Here is a 25,922-nt window from a genome sequence, read left to right as displayed (position 1 = left end):
TGCGCATGTTGGGCGTAAGTTTTTGTCTAGAGTTGGAAGGTGCTGACTTGGAGATCACAAGCATTTCTCCACCAGGTCTACTTCTCAAATTTGTGAACTTTTGAATGTGGCAATCAGGTTCAGAAAAGGTAGAACAGAGTGAGCTGCTGCTTTGTGGGCCCACAGTATGTTTTCCCTGGTATTTAATTTATTTGGATCTTTTCCGGGTCTTGGCACTGGTTTCTCAGATAATTTGAACTCAGAATGCACAGAGTGTAAATTCCCCTGAATGTCATACCAGCCTTCGCTCAAAGAAGCTAATTGGTTCAGGCCTAAATCTGTTTCCTTGCGCAAATTAATGAAAAAGTAAGACTAGACCTCGTCATATAAACACCAGTGTTTAAGAGCTAGCCAACATGCTCTAAGAGGGTAAGGGGATCGACTTGCCGTGCAGCAAGGAAAGGGACTCCAGCACTGCTGGTCACTGTCCGTTCATCCCTAAGTTGTTCCCTTTATGTCGTGTGTTTAATTAGCTATTCAGTACATAGTTATTGAATGTTTGCTATGTACCGGACACTGCTTTAGGTTCTGGGGATATAGCTATGAACATGTCAAAGTTCCTACCCTCACGGAGCTTATAGTCTAACTGGGAAGGTCAAAACAGGTAGGTGTACAGTAGGTCAACTAGAGATCATTCTCTGAAGGAAGATAAGGTAGTGCTGAGAGGGCAAGTAAGGTGTTGTGCATATGTACGGCCATGCACACCCACACACACACCAGTGCAAAGGGTATGGGACGGGAGAATGCTTAGGCCATTTGAGGCACACTTAGGGGCCACTATGCCCAGGGTGGAGCAGCCACAGTGGACAGGAGGAGGTGAGGTCAGAGTCGGGCCTGACCGTGTGTTATCTTTGCTCAGTACTTAACTCCCTTAATGGAGTAGATGAGCGGATAAATACAAATCTGTTGCATCAGAGAAGGTTCACTTTGAATTTTGGTGTTAATCTGCTGGCAAAGTTTGAAAAGTGTGAACCTGAGCTTCCAAAATTATTTTTGATAAGGCGGCACCCGGCTGGCTCGGTCAGTAGACCATGTGGTTCTTGATCTTAGTTGTGAGTTCAAGCCCCACATTGGGCAGAGATTACTTAATTAAAAAAAAAAAAAATCCATTGCCAAAATTACTTTTTTTAATTTTTTTTTTTCAACGTTTATTTATTTTTGGGACAGAGAGAGACAGAGCATGAACGGGGGAGGGTCAGAGAGAGAGGGAGACACAGAATCGGAAACAGGCTCCAGGCTCTGAGCCATCAGCCGAGAGCCTGACGCGGGGCTCGAACTCACGGACCGCGAGATCGTGACCTGGCTGAAGTCGGACGCTTAACCGACTGCGCCACCCAGGCGCCCCGCCAAAATTACTTTTGATCCTGTTCCACTCTTTATGTTTGGGAAAATAATGTCGTTAATTTGTGTGTGTGTGTGTGTGTGTGTGTGTGTGTGTATAATTTTGGTATAAAAGTATTATGTGCTTGTACAAACTTACAAGCCCTGAAATGAGCAAGTAAAAGTTCTTCACTCATATCCTCAGATATAAAACTATTCTTGGTAGTTTTTTATGAATGCTTCTAGTAAGTTTGTGTGTTTGTGTGTATGTACGTACACAGGTATATGTACATATATTTCCTTTTTGTTATTCACAAAAGGGAAAATACAGTGGTTGGTTTGGCATCTTGGGTATTTTACTTAGGGTTCCATCTATTTTTTTTTTTTTAATATATATATATATTTTTAGCGTTTATTTATTTTTGAGACAGAGAGAGAGCATGAACAGGGGAGGGTCAGAGAGAGGGAGACACAGAATCTGAAATAGGCTCCAGGCTCTGAGCTGTCAGCACAGAGCCCGACGCGGGGCTCGAACTCACGGACCGCGAGATCATGACCCGAGCTGAAGTCTGCCACCCAACCGACTGAGCCACCCAGGCGCCCCAGGTTCCATCTTTTTAAAAGAATACAGAGCATTCCATTATATTGAAAGCTTATAAATTAAAAAAAAAATTTTTTTTTAATGTTTATTTATTTTTGAGAGAGAGAGAGAGAGAGAGAGAGAGAGACAGAACATGAGTGGGAAGGGGCAGAGAGAGAGGGAGACACAGAATCGGAAGCAGGCTCCGGGCTCTGAGCTGTCAGCACAGAGCCTGACGTGGGGCCTGAACCCATAAGCCGCAAGATCATGACCTTGAGCCGAAGTCGTACGCTTAACCGACTGAGCCACCCAGGCACCCCTAAAGCTTATAAATTTTTTAAATTGTACAGTATAAGTTGACTTTAGATTTCTCATTTTTAGCTACTTTGAATATTACTATAGTGGATAGTCTTGTACGTATGTAGTTTGATGTCTTGCTAGAAAACCTGTGGAATAAATTTGTAACAATAGAATTGCTAGATCAATAGATTAGCTATCCTATTTATAAAACTTTTAATATAGACTCATTTGATTGGTTTTAGTTTATTTATTATAAACTAAGACATTTGAATAATTTACTCAGAAGATATAGATGAATAATATCTTAGAAATATCTACAGAAATATTTTTTAGAAATAATCTACAGAAAGAAGACTTTCTAAAACATGGATGCTTTACATTTTGTACACGGTGTTTGATCACTGAGGTTAGTTTTTTGTGTGCAAGATAAATTGAACAGATCTCTAAAATCACATTTTTAATAACACAATCCTGGAGAAATGGCAGTCCGCATAACATGTATTAATTCCTGTCTCTCCCAATACGTGAACTATTGTTCTTTAAAGCTTACTTTATAAATCATATATGATTTTTTTTTTATTAAAAAAAAAAATTTTTTTTTTAATGTTTTATTTTATTTTTGAGACAGAGAGAGACAGAGCATGAGCGGGGGAGGGTTAGAGAGAGAGGGAGTCACAGAATCCGAAGCAGGCTCCAGGCTCTGAGCTGTCAGCACAGAGTCCGATGCGGGACTCGAACTCACGGACGGTGAGATCATGACCTGAGCCGAAGTCGGAAGCTCAACCGACTGAGCCACCCAGGCGCCCCTCATATATGATTTTTAAAATCCCATTGTCTCTATTACCCAAAGGCTGTATAAGCTTTTTGGTTAAAGACACGTATAAAAAGGAAGTAATGTTCAGTTCCCTGTGTGTTTCCCAAAACCACATGAAAAATTAAAAAGTGAAGAGATACCCCTTTAAAGTAAGCTTTTTGTATTGTTAACTGCTCACGTTATCCCCTCATAAGAAGGAGCTTTGTGCTAACTTGTGCCTATGTATTTGTGTTACAGTGGTATATTAGTTTCAGGTGTATGATATAGTGACCCAGCAATTCTATACATTACCCAGTACTCATGAAGCTAAATGTACTCTTGAACCCATTTATCTGTTTCACCCCTTTCCCACGTGCCTTCCGTCTTTGGCGTCATCACTTTGTTCTCTGTATTTAAGAGCCTGGGTTTTTTTTTTTGTTTGTTTGTTTGTCTCTTTTTTTCTTTGTTTGTTACTCTGAAACAATTCCACTTATGAGTAAAATCATATGGTATTGGTCTTTCTCTGACTCACTTATTTCACTTAGCATTATGCCATCCATATTGTATAAAATTTTTTTTTGAGTTTATTTGTCTTGAGAGAGAGAAAGCACAAGTGAGGGAGGGGCAGAGAGAGAGGGAGAGAGAGAATCCCAAGCAGGTTCCGTGCTGTCAGCGTGGAGCCCGATGTGGGGCTTGAACCCACGAGCTGCGAGATCATGACCCAAGCTGAAGTCAGACACTCAACCTGCTGAGCCACCCAGGTGCCCCTATACCATCCATATTGTAAATGGCAAGATCTCATTCTTTTTTATGGCTGAGTAATATCCCATTATTAAAAGTACCACCTATTAAAAAGTCTGATTACAGAAGCCTAAATCTTTAAACAAAATCAGCCCCCTTCCAAAAAAATGAATATATTTAATCTGATTCAAAATTATCAACATATGTTTATTTGCAGAATAGAAGAGTCCATTTTCTTTTTCATTTTCCAGAAGTTTCTTTTGATTAATGAAAGAAGTTCAATTCGGATTGGGTAGCATTGCATAATAGAAAGGAAGAAGCACTTGATATACATATAACTTGATAATTTAGCAACGGAAAGTTAAGTTTCACCAAAAGAAAATGTTTCTGTTTGTAATCTTGTTCTTTTTATAAATATATGGCTTTATGATTTTTTAGAATTTGAGAAATACATTATCAGAACAGAAGGAACTGGGGCGCCTGGATGGTTCAGTCAGTTAAGTGTCCAGCTCTTGACTTCGGCTCAGGTCGTGATCTCACAGTACCTGGGTTCGAGCCCCGCATCCGGCTCTGTGCTAACAGCACAGAACCTGCTTGAGATTCTTTCTCCCTCTCTGTCTCTGCCCCTCCCCTGCTTGCTCTCTATCTCTCTCTCAAAATAAGTAAAAATAAAATTAAAAAAGAAAAAAAAGAACAGAAGGAACTACAGTTTATATTGAACATACACATGTATGTTCAACGATTGCCAGATCCCTCCTGTGGCAAAAAAGAATTCATCAGTGGGTGCAAGTTATGGCCCTGGCAGCACTTACTTTTGGTGGATTCAATCTGTGATCAGATACATATTGGATAGAAATGATACAGCCAAATTACACAGTTGTCCTATAGAAAACTTATCACTTTGGGGCGCCTGGGTGACTCAGTTGGTTGAGCGTCCGACTTCAGCTCAGGTCATGATCTCATGGTCTGTGGGTTCAAGCCCCACATCGGGCTCTGTGCTTGACAGCTCAGAGCCCAGAGCCTGCTTCCGACTCTGTGTCTCCCTCTCTCTCTGCCCCTCGCCTGCTTGCTCTCTGTCTCTCCCTCAAAAATAATAAACATTAAAAAAATTTTTTTCACACAAAAAAACCCACGTCACTTTATGAACTTAAATCTTCTGTCTCGAGATAAAGTTTTTTCCTCTTTTAACAGGACATCTTACAGGAAAACATGAGAGACATTTCTCCATCTCAGGATGCCCGCTCTATCATAACCTGTCCGCTGATGAGTGCAAGGTAATTGTATTCATTATTTGACTCTATACTTAATCTAGCGAGTGCTTTTCCGTTGCCAGGCACTTGGCTAAACACTGGGGATACAATGTGAACAAAATAGACAAGGTCCTTTTTCTTATCTTCCAGTGGAGGAAACAATAAAAATACAGCTGGGTTTTTTAAAGAAAGATTTAAACAGATAAATAAAAGAATTACAGTGTGTAATGACTACTTCGAAAGAAATTAATAGGGAGATCTGGAACATTTGGAATATCATCCTGTGTGCATTGATATTTTCCATCGAAAATTGACTTTGATGAGGCAGGGACCTTTTCCACGAGGAATTAATTTGCCTAAATATGTGATCTCAGTATTTGTGCATTAAGTTCTCTTCTTGTGAATCTCTGAAGACATTTTGCTCTTTAAATTTTTGCATGATTATTTTCCTTTGGCTCTGTTTCCGCAGAATACATTTCCTTTTTGTTACTCTCAGTCACACCCACTCTTGGCCAGTTTTTGTCTTAAATTCTTGAAAAATATAGTCCTACGTAACTTTTGGGATTTGGGGGTGATGGATTTAGGAGAGCCTAAGACCCTATTTTGTGGGCTCCTGTATCGGCTGCTGCTACCAAGGATGAAACTAATAATGGGGAAGCAGGAGTTGCAAACACGCTTCATTAAATGCATTGCGTGGGTAGTGTTTGGACAGGTTATCCAAGCTCATGGCATCAAAGTATTAACTGTTCCTGTGGTTGTTATTTTCTAACAACGCCAAGGTCACAGATTTATTCCTGTCTGAGCCAGTTTCATCCTAAGAAAAATGAGAATCCCTAACTAACACTAGTTCTTTCCGAGTCAGGAATTTGTCCTCTTTTTCTTAACGAGACCACACGATGGGAAGTTTCTTTGCATGTTTAGTCTTTCAGCAAAGTAGTAGACTTTGAAAGCTTGCATGGATTTCAAGGTTGAAGACACTGTCATTTTTCTTTATTCCAAATCTCTTGTGTAAGCAGGCTCATTTCTTCTGCTCTGTGTAAGAGTGAGTGGTTGGTCTGCCCGTTATCTTCCCATTAGTCTGAGACCAGATCCCAACAGGAGCAGCTCTGCCGGTATCTGCAGCAGAAGCCGACAAGGCTTTGGGTCTTTCGTTCTCTGAAAATAACCGTGATCTCTTTTTTTGGGAGTCGCCCTCGACCTCTTGACTTTAAATATCGTGATCCGATACTAAGCGTGGTCTCGCATTGACGTCTTCCTCGGGTACAGCTTTCAAAAATTGTTGGCTTGTAGCAATGTGAACGAGTTACCTTAAGCAATTTATTTTTAAAAAAGAAAAAGAAAAGTGCCAGTTTGGGGAAGAAAGTTCTGAAGAAAAGGAAAGCATTTCCTGAATTCTTCCTCTGTCATGTTTTCTTCTTTGCAAGAGAAATCAGGCTCAGCATAATCCATCTTGACTACTGGAACTTGGACGATCCAGAGAATTTCTGAAGGATATAGGTTTTTATTATATTTAGAATCCCAAGTGGAAGAATTATAGACTAACTCCTCACCTAAATTGAAAGCTCTGTCATTTTTTTTTTTAATTTTTTTTTTTAACTTTATTTTTTTTTGAGACAAGAGAGAGAGCATGAGCAGGGGAGGGTCAGAGAGAGAGGGAGACACAGAATCTGAAACGGGCTCCAGGCTCTGAGCTGTCAGCACAGAGCCCGACGTGGGGCTCGAACTCACGGACCGTGAGATCATGACCTGAGCCGAAGTCGGCCGCTTAACCAACTGAGCCACCCAGGCGCCCCGAAAGCTCTGTCATTTTTTAAGTACTTGCCTATATAGGTGGTCACTCTGAGTTTCCCAGTGGACAATTGCAATCAACGTTAGGACCGCTTTTATTCAGTTCCAGATTGCTGTGCCAAACGCTGTGACAGATATCTGTGGGTTCTGTGAATCCAGTAAAAGACTGCGTTCGAGGAGCTAACGTTCTCGCAGGGGGAGGCAAAACACATACAAACTAATCAGTGAAGAAGAATTTCAAGCAGTGATAAATGCTGCGAGGAACCAAAAAACTACAAATACAGAGAGTGGCTGTTTGGGGGTGACGGGGATACGGCACTGCTTCCGCTTGGGTTGTTCAGGAAGACCTCCTGGAGGAGTTGGCATTTGACCTGAGACGTGGCTGATGGGCAAAGAGACGGTTGTGTCCGGATCTAGGAGGAGAGACGTTAAGTGGAAGGATGAGCAAACACGGAGGCCGAGAGGTGGGGGTAAACGCCTGGGTTTGAGGGACCAAGAGTAGGCCAGCGTGGCTGGAACGTGATCGGGAATGCGGAAGCCGGATCCAGATCATGAAGGACCTGTTAAGGCCTTGGCGTTGGAAGTGCGTCTTTACTGTGATGGCGGCGGGACGCATTTGGAGGGCTTTAGCAGAGGTGTAATAGAATTTTCACGAGCACTTTTTAAAAGTCACGGCTGGTTCGTGGTGTGGAGAATGGACTGGAGGGGGCAGGCGCTGACCCAGGTAGACTAGTTGGCAGACCGCTCTGAGCTCAGGCAGGAGCTAGTAGCCTGGACTGGCGTTGTATCAGTGGAGATAGTAAGAATTGATTGGACTCGGGATATGTTTTGGAGGGGAGCAGCCTGATAGACTTGCTGATGGATTTTGTGACGCGAGGTGTGAGACAGAGAGAAGGGACGAGGGCGACCTTCTCGTTTCTGATGTGGTGAGTTGCTTAGAAAGCGTTGCTGTTGATAGACGGAATGTTTGGGAGGAGCTGGTCTGTGGGAAAATGTCAGTCATTGTGTTTTGACCTGCCGAGTCCTAGTCCTAGCGTGAAGTTGAACAGGCGGTGGGATATGAGCCCTCTCCTTCCGGGAGATGGTCCTGAAACGGTTGGGAGAGCTGATGTGATCCGTCTTAGGATCACCCGACTCCAGAGGTCAGTTTCCCTATAGACTTGACCCCGGGCGTCCACCCTTTCCCTCGCACTTCTTTGCCCTGTGTTTGCACTTCCTCACGGGTTCTTGTTTCTTATCCACTGTACGGTGGGAAGGGTCCAGGCTCAGAGTCCTCAGACTGAATTAAAATCTTAGCCTTACCACCAGTCAGCGGTCTTGGTTTCACTTCTCTGACTCTAGTTCGTGGCTGAGGAGACAGACTGTGACGCCTGCCTCGCCTATTCTTGTAGAGATTGTGCTAATAAACGCGAAGACCCTTTGAAAGTGAAAGTGCAACGTAAATTCAAGGGATGACCATTGTATTCTTATGCTTTCAGTAAACTTAGTCTTAGAAGCAGGTGGATTTATTGACGTTGTTGATGGTTGCAGGTGAGAGCACAGAGCCGGGATAAGCAGATAGAAGAAAGGATGCTGTCCCACAGGCAAGATGACAACAACAGGCATGCAACCAGGCACCAGGTATGGGCCTTGTCAAACTCTGGCCGCTCACAGTCTGAGAGCCAAGTCTGGGATCTCCTCTGCCCCGTTAACGGTCTTTAGGTCTATCTGTGCCTCTCGTTCCCTGTGGTATTTCTAAATAACTGGTCTTCAGTCATGAACTCAGAAGCGTTTTTGTTTTGTTTTGTTTTGTTTTGTTTTGTTTTTCCAAAGAGTAAAATTTCGTGAAACAAACACCTCTGCCTCATAAATGAAGGACTCGTGCTATTTATGATAATGATAGTAATAGTGATAAAAGATAATCCTCATTCTTTGAAAGATACACTTGCTGCTCTGTTTCCTCACTTTGCATCTACTTTTTAGCCCTTTGTTACTTTCAAACCCCTTCGCTCTGCTGGCCTGTTTCCGAGGTCACCGGTGACTTTTCCTTAGCATTTGACACTTGTTGGTCATGTCATTTCTCTTCCATTTCTCTCTTCCCTTGGACTCTTAGACGCTGCTTTGCCCTAGTTTGTCTACCTCTTTGAACATTCGTGCTTGTTGATTACGCTTAAATTCCTAGTTCTTCCACGAATGCCTTTGGTCTTTGGTCTTGCTGTTTTTCTGCCTAACTCTGTGCCTGTACCAAGAAGCAATTCTGCTTATCCTTCAAGGCCTTCAGCACCTCTCAGCTGTGGTAGGAATTCTTCCCAGATCTCCTATCAAGAATGAATTTCTTCCTCATCTGTTCCATCGTAATGTTCTCAGAAGGCTGGTTTAGCCTTTATCACAGTTCATCATATGGATGTCTGTTTTTGTGGTTAGATTATAGGTGGATAGCAGAGGAAGGCATGGTGAGGAGGGAGAAGTTTGGGTTTGGAGCCAGACAGATCTGGATTTGAATACTGTCATTCTGTGACTCTACCTGTGTGGTCTTGGGTAGGTCAGCTAACCTCCCTAAACTTTCTGTCCTTGTAACACACCTGGCATTTTTTTGTTAATAACAACGAGTGAAGAAGAATACCTACCTGGTAGGGGCGTCAGCTAACAAAATACCTATCCCCAGTGCTTGGCAGGTAATACGCACTCTGTAAGTGGTAGCTCTACTTTTTTTCATTGTCTGTCTTGGGTTCTAATCTTTCTCAGTGTAAAAATTGTATTCCTTCTCGTATCAGTACTGGGAAAACAGTAAACGTTCAGTAAATGCTTACTGAATTGAAATCATCTTTATTTTATTCGTGTTGCTCTGGTGGAGACGTCCCTCAACATGTGTTCTTTTGGGCTTAATATTTATTTATTTATTTATTTATTTATTTTAAATTTTTTTTTAACATTTATTTATTTTTGAGACAGAGAGAGACAGAGCATGAACGGGGGAGGGTCAGAGAGAGAGGGAGACACAGAATCTGAAACAGGTTCCAGGCTCTGAGCTGTCAGCACAGAGCCCGACTCGGGGCTCGAACTCACAGACCGTGAGATCATGACCTGAGCTGAAGTCGGCCGCTTAACCGACTGAGCCACCCAGGCGCCCCATGGGCTTAATATTTAAAATAAATATGAACTGCCTGTAACCACGGTGGTCTGGGAACCCAATTTGGAATTTTAAAATTGCCGTCATAGGCATAGGGTGGCCTTCACACGTCTGGCGTTTTTTTCTTCCCTGCCATGTTTTGTTTTGTTTCGTTTCGTTTTGTTCTTCATTTTGAAACTTACTGACATAATGAGTTTTCTGGCTAGCTCCTCAGTTTTCTCTTTCCTTTCAGGCACCAACAGAGAGGCAGCTGCGGTATAAGGAAAAGGTGGCCGAACTCAGGAAGAAAAGGAATTCTGGGCTGAGCAAAGAGCAGAAAGAGAAATACATGGTGAGAAAACGTTGACCATTGGCATGAACACTTGTAATTGCATGTGATTGCTTTTGATTTCTAAACTCTGCTTTTCAGATTTGCTGTAAAAGGTTAAATTTAGCCCCTTGAACAAATACCAAGATATTGGAGATGTCTGTATAAGGAAAAGTATTCCAACTGAGTGAGAGTCTGTGTATTTTTAATGGGAAAACAAAATTCCTACATGATAAAGGGTATTAATTGGGGGATGTATTCTATATAGTAAGATTTCTTTGGTAGTATTTTAATTTTTTTCTAGTTTTAAAAGTAATGCACATTTGTAATAGGGAATACAGACCAATTAAGAAAAGTACAGGGAAATAGGGACGCCTGGTTGGCTCAGTCAGAAAAGCATCTGACTCTTGATCTGGGGGTTGTGAGTTTGAGCCCCACATTGGGTGTAGTGGTTACTTAAAAGTAACCACAGTTAGCGTTTGGGGGGAGAGCCTGCTGACCTTTTCTGACCTTTTACATAATGCCTTATTTATGTCATTTGGATATTACTGTAAGTACAGCTTTGAATTTCTGTGTTTTCACTTAAATGGTTTGAACTAATTTCCTCAAGTTCATGAAAAATTCTTCAAAACATTTTTGCATAAAAATTTAAATAAAGACTTATTGTAAATGTGATATATGAATATATGTAATTGATAAAGATTTATAAACGTGTTCATAAATGCTTACTATTGAAAATACCAAAGGGCACCTGGGTGGCTCAGTTGGTGAAGCATCCGACTTTGGCTCAGGTCATGATCTCGCAGTTCATGGGTTCGAGCCAGCCCGCGTGAGGCTCTGAGCTACCCGCCTGGAGCCTGGAGTCTGCCTCAGATCTTGTGTCTCCCTCTCTCTCTGCCCCTCCCCCACTGGCACTCTGTCTCTCAAAAATGAATAAACGTTAAAAAAAAGAAAATACCAAAAATACAGAGAATAAAAATCACCCTCTGAGATGTAACCCCCTGGGTGTTTTGCTGTGTGATCTCTGGGTCTTTTTCTGATGTTTATTTTTTCATGGAATTGGAATTTTGGCTTCTTGAGTCATCAGACTAGATGGGTTGTGAGTGCTTAGACAGTCAGTGTGGCTTCACTAAGGCCAAAACGTGCCAAACTACGTATTTACTTTATTTGGTGGTCCTCCCTGCCCTGAGAATGAGCATCTTACGAATAAATGGCAATAGCCAGTAGGAGATGGATGGTGGGCTAATTTGTAGCTAAACACCTACACCAGACTGTTGGGTTTGTAGAGGGAAGGCTCTAGTATGAGGCTGACTGCTGCTTCCCTTGGCCTGGTTCAGGGCTTTTATTCACATGTTGGGTAGATGGGGCATAAATAATATGGTAATAGCATTTATTGAGTGCTTGTGTGTTAGGTGTCATGGTTATGTTGTTCCCATCATTTCTAGGACAGCCCTCTATGACGGATGGCGTCTTACCTATTTCGTAGATAAGAATGGAGTGGTTTAGAGAGGTAATTTGCCCAGAAATCATATGGGTATGAGGAGTGTCTGAAGGAAAAGCTCCTGAAGTTTATCTTACAAACATCTACTTTGCAATAATTTGAGCTAGGTGATGGGGACCCAACCTTCCTGTTAAAAATGCTGGGTAGGGTATTTTTTTTAACTTAAAAAAAGATGTGTATGAAACTAGAAGAAATACTTTTAATACTGAGAACCTAAATCGTAGATAACAGAGTCCAAATTCAAAATACACTGGTCAGATGGGCCCAGAAGAACCTGAAGAAATTGTAATAGCTTCAAGATATTGGTGAATGATTTTTTCATATGCTAATATGTGTGTGAACTCTATAATGGTCTCCCTAGGATGAGCCATCCACTCCACTTAACAACCATTATCTCCTATTCTCTGGGTGGGAGGTGGAGTCTAGGATCAAGTGGGAAGGGCTAGAATTGGAGGTTTAAAAGGGAAGTTTCCCTCGTGCCCTTCCTTTCCTGCGCAAGGATACTTTACTATCATGGTGAGATTTGATACTTATTAAGAACTGGGTTATTTTTATGCTTCGGATTTTCTATGAATATTGCCTCTTTCTTCTTGCTTAATATTTAGTAAAATGTTTTTTAAAGAGGCCATCCTCTTTTGCCTGTGCACTTGGGCTGGAGACCTGAGTCGGGAGCTTTGGGCCTTTGGCAGACCGCAGTGGGTGCAGCGACTCGGGACAGAATTTACCAAGGACTCCTTAGCGCAGCTAACCCTTCCCCTTTGCAGCTTTCCCTTTCAGTCTAAACTCTCAGACTCTGAGTGTCAGAGATTTGGTTTTTTGTTTTTTGTTTTGTCTAGGAATGTGTAGTGCCTTTGGGTTTGTTATATTTTTATTTATTTGTACTGTCATGCACATTTTCAGATGAAGAAATGGAGGCATAGAATTCTGATCCTCGAGGTGCTCATTTAGAGATAGAAGAATGAAGCTCCTTTTTGAAGGTGTAGGAGCATTTTCTTTCTAGATTCATTAGGGTGGATAGTGGTGGTTTTTGGCATTAACCTGATAGTGCGTCTTACGCTCAATTCCTGGTGCCGAGTATAATGCCTGGCATATAGTAGGCACTAAGTAAATAGCTTATAGTTGTGCTTGGCCCTCTGGTTGGCATCAGTTGAAATAGATGAAGTTCTTAGAAGCAGAGAGAATCACGCTCTGGCTATTTTCCTAGGAACACAGACAGACCTATGGGAATACTCGGGAACCTCTCTTGGAAAACCTGACTAGCGAATATGACTTGGATCTTTTCCGAAGAGCGCAAGCCCGGGCTTCAGAGGATTTGGTGAGTATGAAAACCTTCAAGCTCTGGACCACTTGGGAAGGGCATGTGGGACTGCCAAGAAGAATGATCAGCCATCAGTTGGCCAGGAATTAAACAAACGTACTTTGCCGCTGGAATCTCTTCCCCCTCCCCCAGCTATCCAGCTTCGAGGTGATCCACCCCATTCATAGTTAAAATTAATTACCCCTCCTCCCTTCTCTTTCCTTTGCCTGATGGGTTTTCTCTCTCCCTTTCACCTCCCGGAAGGACCAGTTCGGGTGTGGAGGTATTGAGGCTGGTAAAGACAATAGGTGCCCCTGGGTCTCAGTTGGGTAATTTGCAATTCTGAGAGCCTCTGGACTGATTGGTGAGCCTCTCTGTTCTCTTAACCCCCTCCAGGAACTTGGCTTAGGCTTAGCAGTTTCTTCAGCCCTTCCAGGCTAGCTCTAAAAGAACAGTGAAGAGGAATAATGGAAAAGACTGTAGGTGGATATTTTAGAAAATTCAGCGTTGACCTAGCCAAGTTTCATACATGAAGCTGGTTTTGTGTTCTGTTTTTTATTTACAGTTAGTTTTACGCATAGTTTTGATACCCTAGGCAGAATTTTCAACAACTTTGCTTTTAAAAACTGTGGTACCTCTGATTTAACAGATTAAATGTGTTTGGGGAAACTTAGCTTAAAACCTGAACATCCCGTTAAACCTTTTTTTTTTTTTTTTTTTTTTTTAATTTTATCAAACACTTAATTTACAAATCCTCCTACAGACTTATTGGAAATGTAGAGGAGGCAGGGTTTGATAGCTGCCCTGGGCTGGGCTGGGCTGGGCTGCTGTGCTATGGCTGGCTTTCTCTGTTCTGCTGCAGAACAGAGCATTCCCCAGGTTAGTCTGTTTCACCGCTCTCCACCTGGTTTATGCTGACAAATTCTAGCGACTGAGTAGAGTTAGATCCCCAGAAGTATTTTCTACTTTATCTGGAGTTTAGATTACAGAATTAAAGCACCCGTTCATGTTTCAGGAATGTTTTTTTTTCTCAGGGACCGATGTTGAGAGGATGGCCCCCTATCCCAGTAGATTTCTGTCCCAACAATCCATAAGCTTTAGAAGCAGATCTCAAAGCACATTCTGGATCTCTTCTGTTTCATTTTAGAAATGTCCAGTGAGGGTGGGGCATTTGCATTCTTGGTAGATTGCTTTAAAATTTGGTTTGGTGCAGGCTGGTTAAAAACAAAATTTTACCAAGGACTTGTTCTGAGGTTCAAGACACAAGGCCTGGAGCATGGTAGGGGGGAGCAGAGAGAAGCCGCTTGCTGTCTGTTGAGACCTGTGCCAGGCAGTGTGTAGACAGGAGTTTTTTAGAAGCCTTCCTGATTATCCATGCCCAGGTAGGTAGCCCTCCATAGTGCAAATTTCTCATGAGTTAGAAGCCAGTTCTATTTTTCTCCTAGCCTAGCGTGGTAGTATGCATAGTAAGCTAACTACGGGTTTTTTAATAACAAAGATGATCAATTCTAATCTTCTGACTTTGGATTTCTTCTCCACACTAGGAGAAGTTACGGCTGCAAGGCCAAATCACAGAGGGGAGCAACATGATTAAAACAATTGCTTTTGGTCGTTATGAGCTCGATACTTGGTACCATTCTCCCTATCCTGAAGAGTATGCACGATTGGGGCGTCTCTACATGTGCGAATTCTGTTTAAAATACATGAAGAGCCAAACGATACTCCGCCGGCACATGGTAAGTTGTCCGGGTCCGCAATCATGATGGTGATGAGCTTTGGAGCTCTAGATATTGCTGTCTATCTGGATGGCCTTTATCCATGCATCTCTCCATGGTCCATAGCAATGAGATAAAGGCATAGGAAATTGAAAGCCACATTTCAGGGTTAGGGGATTCAGCCTGTGGCAAGGTGTGCTGTGTGGCACCTGAAACAACTGATGTCCCTTAACCACATCCTGTCACACATTGCCTGCTCCTTTCTGTTTCTCCTTGAGATATAAATGACCTGCCTGCAGTTTTTATGTGTCCCAAGCTAGATGAAAACAAATAGACTTCATTAGATTGACTTCATTAGACAGAGCAAGGACAACGTTGACTCTCCTTTGTATATCCCTAGCAACCAGTGTGGGCAGTAAATGCCCAGTGACTGTTGAATGAATGCTTATTTAAAGGAGGCAAGTTATGAAATTTACAAAATGGGTCCTTTGGTGCCTTCTCAAGTTTAGTGCTTTCTGGTTCCTGAACATTGTCCTTCTTATTTAAATAGGAACAAAGACATGACACTCACTTTATTGGTTACTAGATATTTTGTAGCTTGAAGCCATTTTTCTTTCCCTAGTTGTGGGGTGAAAAGTCTTGTCTGAAACATGGGAATTTCTGGGAGCAGAGATGGGGAAAGACTGGAGCGTTTCCGGCAGGGAACCTTCCTCAACCTGTTTCTGCAGTCACAGCATATTTGGCTCCAAAACCTTTCAGGGTGTCTTTTCTTCTGTTCCCTCCCCCCTTATTTTCCAGGATTTCCATATGGCCAGCATCTACAACCCAGGGTTTCTGTCTTTCCACTCTTCTCCCTAGTTGGGTTGGGGGATAACTGCATTTTTGTGTTCCCATCACTGAACACGTGGTCTGTAGTGTTGTGGCCCAGAACTGCCCCTGTGAATTAAGCCATTCAGACCCCTGCACGCTTGACTTCGGGTAGAGAGGGACTGCTGGAGAGATGGGCAGGACTGGTGGAGACACCATTGTGGGGAGAGGGTGGGAAGTGGTACCAGAAGGCCTGGTCTCCAACCGTTGTTAGACCATGAGAAGCTAAAATGCCGTGCTGCTGCGTGAAAGTAAGGCTGGTATTTTTATGGATGTGAACTTCTTACCATTTAAGTCTTTCTTCCTTTTTGTTTGTGGTTATTTAGTGGCATTAACCAATGAAGTAGTCAAAAAGGGCAGGAAATAGTAGTAGAAGGGTAAAAAAAAAAAAGGGTTTGGATAAATCTGAAGGTCAGGTAAACATTATGTGTATTTGAGGACCTCCTGCATTAAGGGAGGTGCAAGAATCGAATTTCCGGAAATGAAAACCTGTTTTCCTCCACACCTCCTCTGATTCCCATTGCTTTAGGGATAATCACTGATGTGGGCCTTCTTTGGCCTTTTGGCCAAGACTTTGGCTTCTGTTTCTAAACAAATGAATGTCACACTAATTAGGTTATTGGAAAGAGCCAGCGTGAATAAGGAGGTGGATATAGGAACAGACTGGGTGGAGCTTTCTCGAAGTAATTCCAATTAATACTTGGATTTACATGTGACCAATTGGGCCATGATTCTTGAGTTGACCAAAAGTCACAATAAAACTTGGTAGAAAATGTTCCACGTGCATGCGCTTCTTAAATGATATTTCAAAATGTATTCACATAAAACTTTTCAAAAGAATTCATCCATGTACAGCAATGGCTGACAGCCTGCATTAAATCGGTTAAGAGGGGCACCGGAGTGGCTTAGTCCATTGAGCGACTGACTTCAGCCCAGGTCATGATCTCAAGGTTCGTGAGTTCGAGCCCTGTGTCTGTGCTGACAGCTCAGAGCCTGGAATCTGCTTCAGATTCCGTGTCCCTCTCTGCCCCTCCCCTGCTTGTGCTCTGTCTCTGTCTTAAACCTTAAAAAAAAAAAAATTAGATCTATTAGCCATTGAAGGTGAGGAAAGGGGGGGGTACATTGTGCCCCCTTGTGGCCGGGTGCCCATCTACCCCTGCAGTTTCTTGTTGCTTGACTTTTTTTTCTGTCTTTTTTTTTTTTTTTTTTAAAGCCACAGAAAGGACTTGCTCCTCCTATTCCTTATATACCAAAGGGAACACTTTGGTGTGGGGGTAGTTTTTATTACAGGCCTGTTTTCTGATCTGAAAACAAGACTAATGGCTAGGTGGTAGCAAAGTTTACTGGTAAAGGTGAACGTCAAGTATTCTTGCCCTTACTTAGCAACTCTAAGCTGCTGGAAATAAGCTGCTTAAGAATTTCCTGTTGGCACAAGGCGTTTTATAATAAGGGTATTTTTTTATTTATCTGTCTTTTACGTAGTAGATGACTTTAATCTCCTGGGTTGAAGCAGGGCCAGAATACCATCTAGAAATCTTGTTCTAAACTGCTATAAAAATACCATAAAAACATTACTATGATTTTAGAAGACTTTAATTGTTTTACTGAAACAGAAACCCTCTCTTGCTGTACCTTCTCAAGCGTGTCAGCTGTCTGTCCTCTCCGCTAACTGAAGTTTGACCTGTGATTCATTTTCCCTCTTGAGCGGTAGTCTTGTTGGGGGAAGCTTGTTTCCCTGATATGAATTCCGTTCTCCTGCAGGCTAAATGTGTGTGGAAACACCCACCCGGCGATGAGATCTATCGAAAAGGCTCCGTCTCTGTGTTTGAAGTAGATGGCAAGAAGAACAAGGTAAACGGTGGCAGGAGGGGCGGCGGCGGCAGTGGTGGTGGTGGTGGTGGTGCATATTCACAGGCTTCAGAAGGCGTGTGTTTGGTCTCCATCTCGCCCTGTAAAGAAGATAAAGTTCAACTATTGACCAAAGTACACTTGCCGTTTCATCAGCAATAACGATCTTTAATTTTAGGCCTTTATCTGATAAGTGTAGGAGTCGCTGGCCCACACATGAATTCTGTTTCTCGGTTTCCAGATCTACTGCCAAAACCTGTGCCTGTTGGCCAAACTTTTTCTGGACCACAAGACATTATATTACGATGTGGAACCCTTCCTGTTTTATGTTATGACTGAAGCGGACAACACCGGCTGTCACCTGATTGGATATTTTTCCAAGGTCAGCAGGATCTGGAGATTAAGAAGCTAATGGCCACAGCAGGGGTGATTGATGTTGGCATATGGGGACCCAAATCACTGACAAGGAAGAGGCAGTACCCTGGACAGTGATGACCGCCCTTCCCTTGCAGGGGCGGGGGCTCGGGGCTCGGAAATCCATGTATCAAAGGTTGTTTAATGAAAATGTGCAATTCTTTATTGAAAGCTTCTGGTTTATTCATTTCTGGACTTGTGGGCTGGAGCTGCCTATTAATTATTGGCCAAGGCCCTGCCTGCTAACCCTTAAAACCCACATTTTGTAGTCAAGCCAACCCTCCTGGCTCTGCCCTCTGTTATTAGCCTAAAACCAGGAATATATTCCTTTGCCTGGCTTTCTAGCTGGGCTCTTTTCAGTGATAACCCCACTGTGCCTTTGAAGACCGAAGGCCAGATTTTGCTCAGGACTTTTTAATATAAACTTTATTGAAGTGTAATCCACATACCATACGAGTCACTCATTCAGAGTGCATACTTAAGTGGTTTTTAGTAGAGTTGTGCGGCAACGGCACAGGCCCCACTGTTTTCGTTACCCTGGCGAGAAACCCCTAAGCGACATTCCACATTTCCACCCAACCCCTCCCAGCCCTCTATCTCTAGAAGTGTGCCTCTTGTGAACATTTGACATAAGTGGAATCCTACAGAATGTGGTTTGCTTGTTGACCAACCCCTTCCAAACTGGGGGCTTACTGTTTGGGGTCTCCCTCCTTTCCAGTGGGCAACCCCCTTTTAAAAAAATTGCATTTACAGAGGGTTGCCCGAGACCAACTCAGCAGTCGAAACCTCAGACCTCCTTGCCTTGCGCTGTGACTATAAAGAACTCCGAGTCCGCCCCCTGAAAATGAGACTGATCCCAAGAGCTAGGGAAACCCTGGGATTAATGGCTTTGGCCATACCTAGTAGGTGTGGACGTAACAGCTGTGAGCCTGCCAGCCACTCCCCGGGACTGGTTAGCCAGATATTTTGCCGGTGCCTAATTCTGAATCTGTGGGACCGCAGACCCCTCTGGTTCCAAACCCTCGTGACCTGCTTCCATCTGTTTGCTCTTGATTTCAGGAAAAGAATTCATTCCTCAACTACAATGTGTCCTGTATCCTTACCATGCCTCAGTACATGAGACAGGGCTATGGCAAGATGCTCATTGATTTCAGTAAGTGACACTGCTAAGGCCCACGCTCCACAAGGGGCGGGGGCTATGGAAACATTGTCATCTTTCTGTCCTGTGGTCCCTGTAGTTCCGGGCAGGCATGTAGCAAGTGAATGAATACGTGGAGAAAAATCTGAGCAATTCCGGCCAGCCTGGTATACAATGAACCTTCGTTGGACCAACCCGGAGTTGGTACCTGAGAGTAGGAGAGAGAGAGGATAGTGAAGTAAGCTTTTGAGGATTATCCCCGTTTGAGGCTTAGGAACAGCACATACGTGCATAAGGCTTCAAATCTGCTCCTGGATTAGGGATTTCGGTTTTGTAAGGCCTTGTCTAGAGGCAGTCCATATATATATATATATATATATATATACACACCTGGTAGAGGCTTCGGGCCGCATCAATAGTGTATTCTGTATTTAGGAATTCATTTTTAATTTTTTTTTTTCAACGTTTATTTATTTTTGGGACAGAGAGAGACAGAGCATGAACGGGCGAGGGGCAGAGAGAGAGGGAGACACAGAATCGGAAACAGGCTCCAGGCTCCGAGCCATCAGCCCAGAGCCCGACGCGGGGCTCGAACTCACGGACCGCGAGATCGTGACCTGGCTGAAGTCGGACGCTTAACCGACTGCGCCACCCAGGCGCCCCAGGAATTTATTTTTAAACCCCAAGTCAATACTCTCGGCACTTTTGCAGTCACTTGTAGACACGCACACAGCAGCAGAAAGTCACTGCATTTTCTCAGCTCCAAACAAGCAGGTGCCTTGTTTCGGCATTCGTGGTGTAAACAGATGTTTGTTTCACGATCCGTTAGTGCTACATTTTTCATATTTTTGTGCTTTTTGTTGCTGGTTGTATTTGTTGTAAATTTTTTTTAACACTTAATTTTTGAGAGAGAGACAGCAAGACAGCATAAATGGAGGACGGGCAGAGAGGGAGACAGAATCTGAAGCAGGCTCCAGGCTCTGAGCTGTCCACACAGCCCGACGCGGGGCTCGAACCCACAAACCTCATGACCTGAGCTGAAGTTGGACGCTCAACTGACTGAGCCACCCAGGTGCCCCTGTTGGTGATTTCAAATTGCCCCTAAGTGTGGTGCTGAAATGCCATCCAGAAAGGCTGTGGGGTGCCTCGCAGAGAAAATACCCGAGTTAGGCAGGCTTCATTCAGGCGTAGGTTGTGGTGCTGTTGGCCGGAAGCTGGATGCTAGGGAGTCAGCAATGTATGTTAAATAAGTTGTGAAACAGAAACACTTACAACAAGGTTGCATAATGGCAGGTTGATGAAAATATGACCAAAGGCTCATAGAAACCGAACCCGGTATTTCCCGTAGGAGCGGTGGTGCGGTATTTGCCGTGACTTCAGAGAACATTTAACTTCTTGTAAATGATGAGAATCAACTGTATTCTGTGCAGGGTTCACTGTCCTATGACACGTTTTGGTCAAAATTAGGATTCTTAGAGTTAGCCTTCCAGCTTTTCCATGTTTAAACCACCTGGGAAGAGATGAAATCAGGAAGTAGAACAGTCCCGCTACCGGGGTGGGGGTGTGTGTGTGCCTGTAACTCTGAAGACGTAACACCTATCTTAGAAACTTGTCTTCATGGAAAATTTCAAACATGCGTAAAAGGAGAATCATTGTCTAAAACCCTCTATAATGAATGATTAGCATTTTCTGGCCAGTCTTGTTTTACCTCTGTTTCTACCCTCAATTACTTTGCTGTCTCTAAAAGAAAAGATCTATTTCAGGTTAAAACATACACAAAACCAAACCTCCCCAAATCCCTTAATAACCTAAGTTAGAGTATTCAGATTTCCTTAATTTTATGATTTTGTTCCTTTAAAAAGCACGCATAATTATTTTTACTTCATTCCAAAGAGAATGGATATATTGGCATTGATAGAAGTGGCTTGTAAATCACTTGCAGTCTGAAGGTTCCCACTCCATCTGTTTCTTGTTTTTCTTTGCTATTTATTTATCGAAAGCAGGTTAGTTTCCCACTAAGGTTTCTCAGAGTGGAGTTTGTGGACTGCATCCCCATAACGAGATGTGGGTACTGAGATAATAATCTATTTAAAAAATTTTTTCATCTCCAAAAACACACAAAGTGATGTAATGAAATGGCTTCCCGTCTCTGTGCCCACTCCCCTGTTCCCAACACACACCTACAGGTAACCATTGTTACCAGTTTCTACGTGTGAAACCTTCTCGAGTTTTCTTCCTGTCTCGTACAAGTAAATATTAACATAACATTCTTTCTTTTGGTTTATCCCGAGGTAGCATACCATACAGCAGCCACACTGTATTTTGTTAATGTCTGAATCCTAATGTACTGCACAGCAGACGGTTCTCGTTAGGCCTGCCACGTTGGCACAATGACGTTTGCCGTTCGGATGAAATGACAGTGTGCGTGTTCCATTCCCTGGCAGGTTATTTGCTTTCCAAAGTGGAAGAAAAAGTTGGCTCCCCAGAACGTCCCCTCTCCGACCTGGGACTCATAAGCTATCGCAGTTACTGGAAAGAAGTGCTTCTCCGTTACCTGCATAATTTCCAAGGCAAAGAGATTTCTATCAAAGGTTGGTGTTTTGACTCTTGAAGATGGTTGGTACCCAAGATGTTAATGCCGCTGAATAGTCCAGCTTTTCCACTGGCCCCGATGTGCGTGTAACCTGCAAAGAGAATGCCTCATTCTGTGTTTCATCTGAATATGAGAATAGAAGGCCCACTGAATACGGGGCACTACAGAGACTCCCTAAAGGTGCCTACGGGTTCCAGAGCGTTTGGCCCTTTGGGAATGGTTATCGATTTGGTTTCACAAACCTGGGGTTGGTAACAAAAGTCCAGAAAGAAGAAAAACGTTTATTTTCCATCAAGTCTTTTGGCACACACAGGAGCTGGTAAGACATCCCTGTATATTTACGCCAGGGTGGAAGAATTTAATCAGGTCTTTGACCTTGATTTCCATAGGGGCCGGAGTGATTTCTTGCTGTACTATTCCTCTTTTGTAGTTATTAGAACCGGTCAAATGAATGTTCTGTAAGCTTTTTCTGAACAGGTTGGGTTGAGTATCAAAGATTCCAACCATTTGGATTTCCTCTAAGGGGGGGGGGTGGCGGTAGGGAGGCTCAGTTGGGGGTTTGAGGGTTTGCACTTTGGCCAGGTTCTCAGTAGTGCTTCTATTTCAGAAATTAGCCAGGAGACAGCTGTGAATCCTGTGGACATTGTCAGCACTCTGCAAGCCCTTCAGATGCTCAAGTACTGGAAAGGAAAACATCTAGTTTTAAAGAGACAGGTAAAGTTTTTGTCAGCTGCTGGCTCATGGCTAAATGTCTCTTAAGGCTTAACAGCGAAATGGGGGCTTAACACCCAAAAGGCAGCCCTCTCTTTTTTTACTTTTTTTTAATGTTTAGTGTTTTGGAGAGAGAGAGACAGTGAATGGAGGAGGGGCAGAGAGAGGGAGACACAGAATCCAAAACAGGCTCTGAGCTGTTAGCACAGAGCCTGACTCCAGGCTCGAACTCACAAACCGTGAGATCACAACCTGAGCCGAAGTCGGACGCTTAACCGACTGACCCACCCAGGTGCCCCCCGCCTTCTCTTCTTAAAGGAGGAGTTTGCTTAGATACACCTTTCACTGGGTCTCTCTCTCTCTCTCTCTCTCTCTCTCTCTCTTTTTTTTTTTTTCATAGGCAGCAATGTCTGTTAGGCTTGTCTCCCTCCTATCTTCCCCTCTCAGAAACTTTGGGTAAGCTCTTGTCTCAGATTTGGATGACACAAGTGAAGCCGCTCAGTTAAGCAGCTTTGTGTCCCACAGTACTCGTGTCGTTGCGTGATTTTCTTCGATTGGAAAAAATTGCCCATCTGTAGAGGGGAATCTTCGTAGACCGCAGGGCTCGTGCAAGTGCTTTTAAATTCCTTGAACAAATTCCATCTCAAGTCATGGCCACTTTTAATTTGATTTGGTTGACTCCTGTATAAGAAGGGAAGATGGATAATTTTCACTTCTTACGGAGGACACAGTAGGAAGAAACGGATTCTGCGGGAAAGCATTTTGTAAATCAGGAGATATTTTTATACCTCTTTCGCACCTCAGCATATCATTAAACTTGGGGCGATTCCTTCCTGACTGACCAGCATTTTGGAATCTGTATGTACAAAGACATTTTCGTTGAACGCGTATAATAATTTTTCCTGTTCTCCCCCAGGACCTGATTGATGAGTGGATAGCCAAGGAGGCCAAAAGATCCAACTCCAATAAAACCATGGATCCGAGCTGTTTAAAATGGACCCCTCCCAAGGGCACTTAAAGTGACCTGTTACTCTGAGCCAGCGAACCCCAGCAGTAGGAATCCGTACCCTAGGGATCTGTCTGTCATTTCTGTTGCTCTTGTGATTGGCAAGTACAGTATCCTCTGGGAAGGCCACGCCCCTCAGGACTGTCCTGGCTCCGAGCCTCACGTACTCTGCAGACGCTGGTTCTGAGGAACTGTTGTTTCGGCCTCAGTGAGGTTGCCTGGATGGGATCTCTAGTAGACTTGAGCACAGATCCCTCGTAGCACTGACCCAAGGTGTTCTGTTTGGTACTGTACCTGTCCAGTCACTGGTTCCCCTCGTGCCCTCTAGCCCCTTCAGGTTGTGTTGTGTCTCCCGAACTTTGTAATAGTGCTTCTTGCTGCCCCGGTCACCAGACTTCCAAATAACGGTTGTCGCCACCAGGACCTTTACAGTTACTCCTTAACGTGTATTTTTTTTTTTTTTTTTTTTGGAAGAGCAGGGAAGAGGGAACGCTTGTGAGTGTGTGCCCAATCGGAGGGGTCCATTCCCTTTGGATTTTTACCTCCCTTGCAGTTTTTTCCCCCCACCATTTCTATTGAAAGGTCTGGTTTTGGTCAGCGTCCAGCTGACCAGAGACCAGTAGTTTTTAACTTGGTAACAGTATGTAATTTATCCGAATGAAATGGAGAAGGAGGGTCGAGAGGTGGTGATTCTGTCCCTGGCGTTCACCTGCAGTGAACTTGCAGTGTCTCGGGGGAAGCCAATGAGTGCTTCTTGCCTCCCCGGGAAGTGCCCAGTCCTGAATGTATTCTCCTCCCCTGACTCCCCGCCCCGTTTTATGTACGTCTGCAGGTGTCAAAATAATGTCCAGTTCGCACGCTCCCTGGGTCGTTAGGCTGCACAGAACTTTCCCCAGGGCCCGCCAGTCCGATCTGGCACACACCCGTACTTCTGTCCGAGTCGTGGTGATTTTTTTTTTTTTTTTTTTTTTGGCCTGGACATCCCTGGAGAAGTAGGAAGTGACCGCGAGGGACTTCCGGATCTCCTCTCAGCCCATGACTCAGCAGGGCAGAGTGGCCACCCCCCCTGCCAACGTTGGCTCCTCTTCGACAGTGCCTCACCCTCCCCTCTTAAACTGAAGCACTCCTGCCCTTCCAAGAACTCCTCCTCCATTTCCTTTTTTGGGATCTGCCACCATTCCTACCCAACCTCCACACCCCCCCCCCCCCCCCCCATTCTCCGGTCTCCTATTTTTGGTTTCAAGCAAAGGAAGAGATGCTCCCTCTAATTTCTGTCCGGCCCATTATAACCTGCTATCTTGGGGCAGCTTTTGATGTAGGACCCGCCACCCTTCCCAACTTGGTCGCCTCCAGCACCGCTGTCTTCGTGTGGAGCCCTCCCCACAATCCCGACTCTGGTCATTTGTGCCTTTCTCCTGTCATCTCTGTACACTACTTATACTCACTGTGGGTTGGGGGGAGCTAATTTTAAGCATGTTCAGTGGCAGCTCCCTGCCAGTTTCAGTGTCACTGTTAAAAGTTTATCCAAAAGCAACTTCACTGGGGGTTTTCTTAAGGGGTAAAGGCCTTTTATCGAAGCTAACCCTTCCCCACATGTGGTAGAATGTGCTGTTCTATATCTACTCCTCAATAAAGCATGTTCTCTGCTCAAGCCCGTTTTGCGCAGGAGCCTTTCTTTGGACGGGGTGCCGAGGACCCGGTGCTCCTAGTGTGTGCACTTGGCGTTTATCTTCCCCAGCAGTAAGCTGACTGTTGAGGGATGTGGTTTGTGGCTGTGGAATTTTTTTTTTCTTCTCTGATGCAGGCTATCTATAGAGGGAGTGATTGCTCCGAACTCTTCTCGGTGGGATGGCTTCTCTCTGCCTCACTCAGTTGCCGCTAATAGGTATGCATAGCAGTGATTGGTCGGTATTCCTTTTTTTTTTTTTTTTTTAAAGTAAGCTGTATGCCCAACATGGGGCTCGAACTCCTAAATCCGAGATCAAGAGTCACATGTGCTACAAACTGAGCCAGCCTGATGCCTCATTATTATTAGTGCATTTTCCTGTGATTACAAGTGCAAAGGAACCAGCAGGAAGTTGGATAGCCGGGATACAGTGGCTACTTGGAGTGGAGTGGGGACAGGTTTCCCTCTCTTCACTAAGCTCCTTTGTTAATAGCATTGTCTCCTCCCGGTCGCTGACTCCCGTTGAGAGGATGTCTGAAAGGAGCTCATTTGCCCTGGAACATTTACCCAGTGCAGGAAAAAAGGAAGGCTGGCACAGTTGAGTGGCCGACTCTTGATTGTGGCTCACGTCATAGTCTTCCAGTTTCCAGAACAAGCCCCTGGTCGGGCTCCACGCTCACAGCACGGAGCCTACTTGGGATTCTCTCCCTCTTGGTCCCTCCCCCTCTTGCTTACTCTCTTTCAAAATATATAAATTCTTAAAAAAGAAACAAAGACCCTTCTTAAACTCTTAGAATGATGTATACCCAAATCTCCCTATTCTAGATATTTGTATCAAAGGGAAATTCTGCTCACTCGCATTTTTTTTTTACTAATGTTTTTATTTATTTTTGAGACAGACTGAGCATGAGCAGGGGAGGGGCAGAGAGAGAGGGAGAC

At 43.8% G+C, this 25,922-nt stretch overlaps 1 protein-coding gene across 3 annotated transcripts in view; it reads left to right on the top strand.

The window, feature by feature from the left end:
* The window catches only part of KAT7 (lysine acetyltransferase 7), a 32,732-nt gene extending 7,764 nt beyond the window's left edge, over window positions 1-24,968 (top strand). For 2 of the 3 annotated variants that reach the window (XM_040497220.1, XM_040497217.1), the window contains 11 exons: window positions 4,965-5,047; window positions 8,342-8,431; window positions 10,153-10,251; window positions 12,933-13,043; window positions 14,570-14,761; window positions 17,369-17,458; window positions 17,697-17,837; window positions 18,929-19,022; window positions 21,452-21,598; window positions 22,208-22,314; window positions 23,228-24,968. In XM_040497220.1, coding sequence (XP_040353154.1) covers window positions 4,965-5,047; window positions 8,342-8,431; window positions 10,153-10,251; window positions 12,933-13,043; window positions 14,570-14,761; window positions 17,369-17,458; window positions 17,697-17,837; window positions 18,929-19,022; window positions 21,452-21,598; window positions 22,208-22,314; window positions 23,228-23,329 — 1,256 coding nt within the window. In that variant the 3' untranslated portion in view covers window positions 23,330-24,968. The remainder of the gene's footprint in view (window positions 1-4,964; window positions 5,048-8,341; window positions 8,432-10,152; window positions 10,252-12,932; window positions 13,044-14,569; window positions 14,762-17,368; window positions 17,459-17,696; window positions 17,838-18,928; window positions 19,023-21,451; window positions 21,599-22,207; window positions 22,315-23,227) is intronic. The other variant, XM_040497218.1, reaches the window with a different exon arrangement.
* Window positions 24,969-25,922: the final 954 nt, after the last annotated feature.

This window comes from Herpailurus yagouaroundi, unplaced genomic scaffold (genome assembly GCF_014898765.1).
Source record: "Herpailurus yagouaroundi ecotype Mexico unplaced genomic scaffold, PumYag 189, whole genome shotgun sequence".
Classification (NCBI taxonomy): domain Eukaryota; kingdom Metazoa; phylum Chordata; class Mammalia; order Carnivora; family Felidae; genus Herpailurus; species Herpailurus yagouaroundi.
The sequence above is the reverse complement of the archived record's forward strand: the minus strand, read 5'-3'. Positions and strand labels throughout refer to the sequence as shown.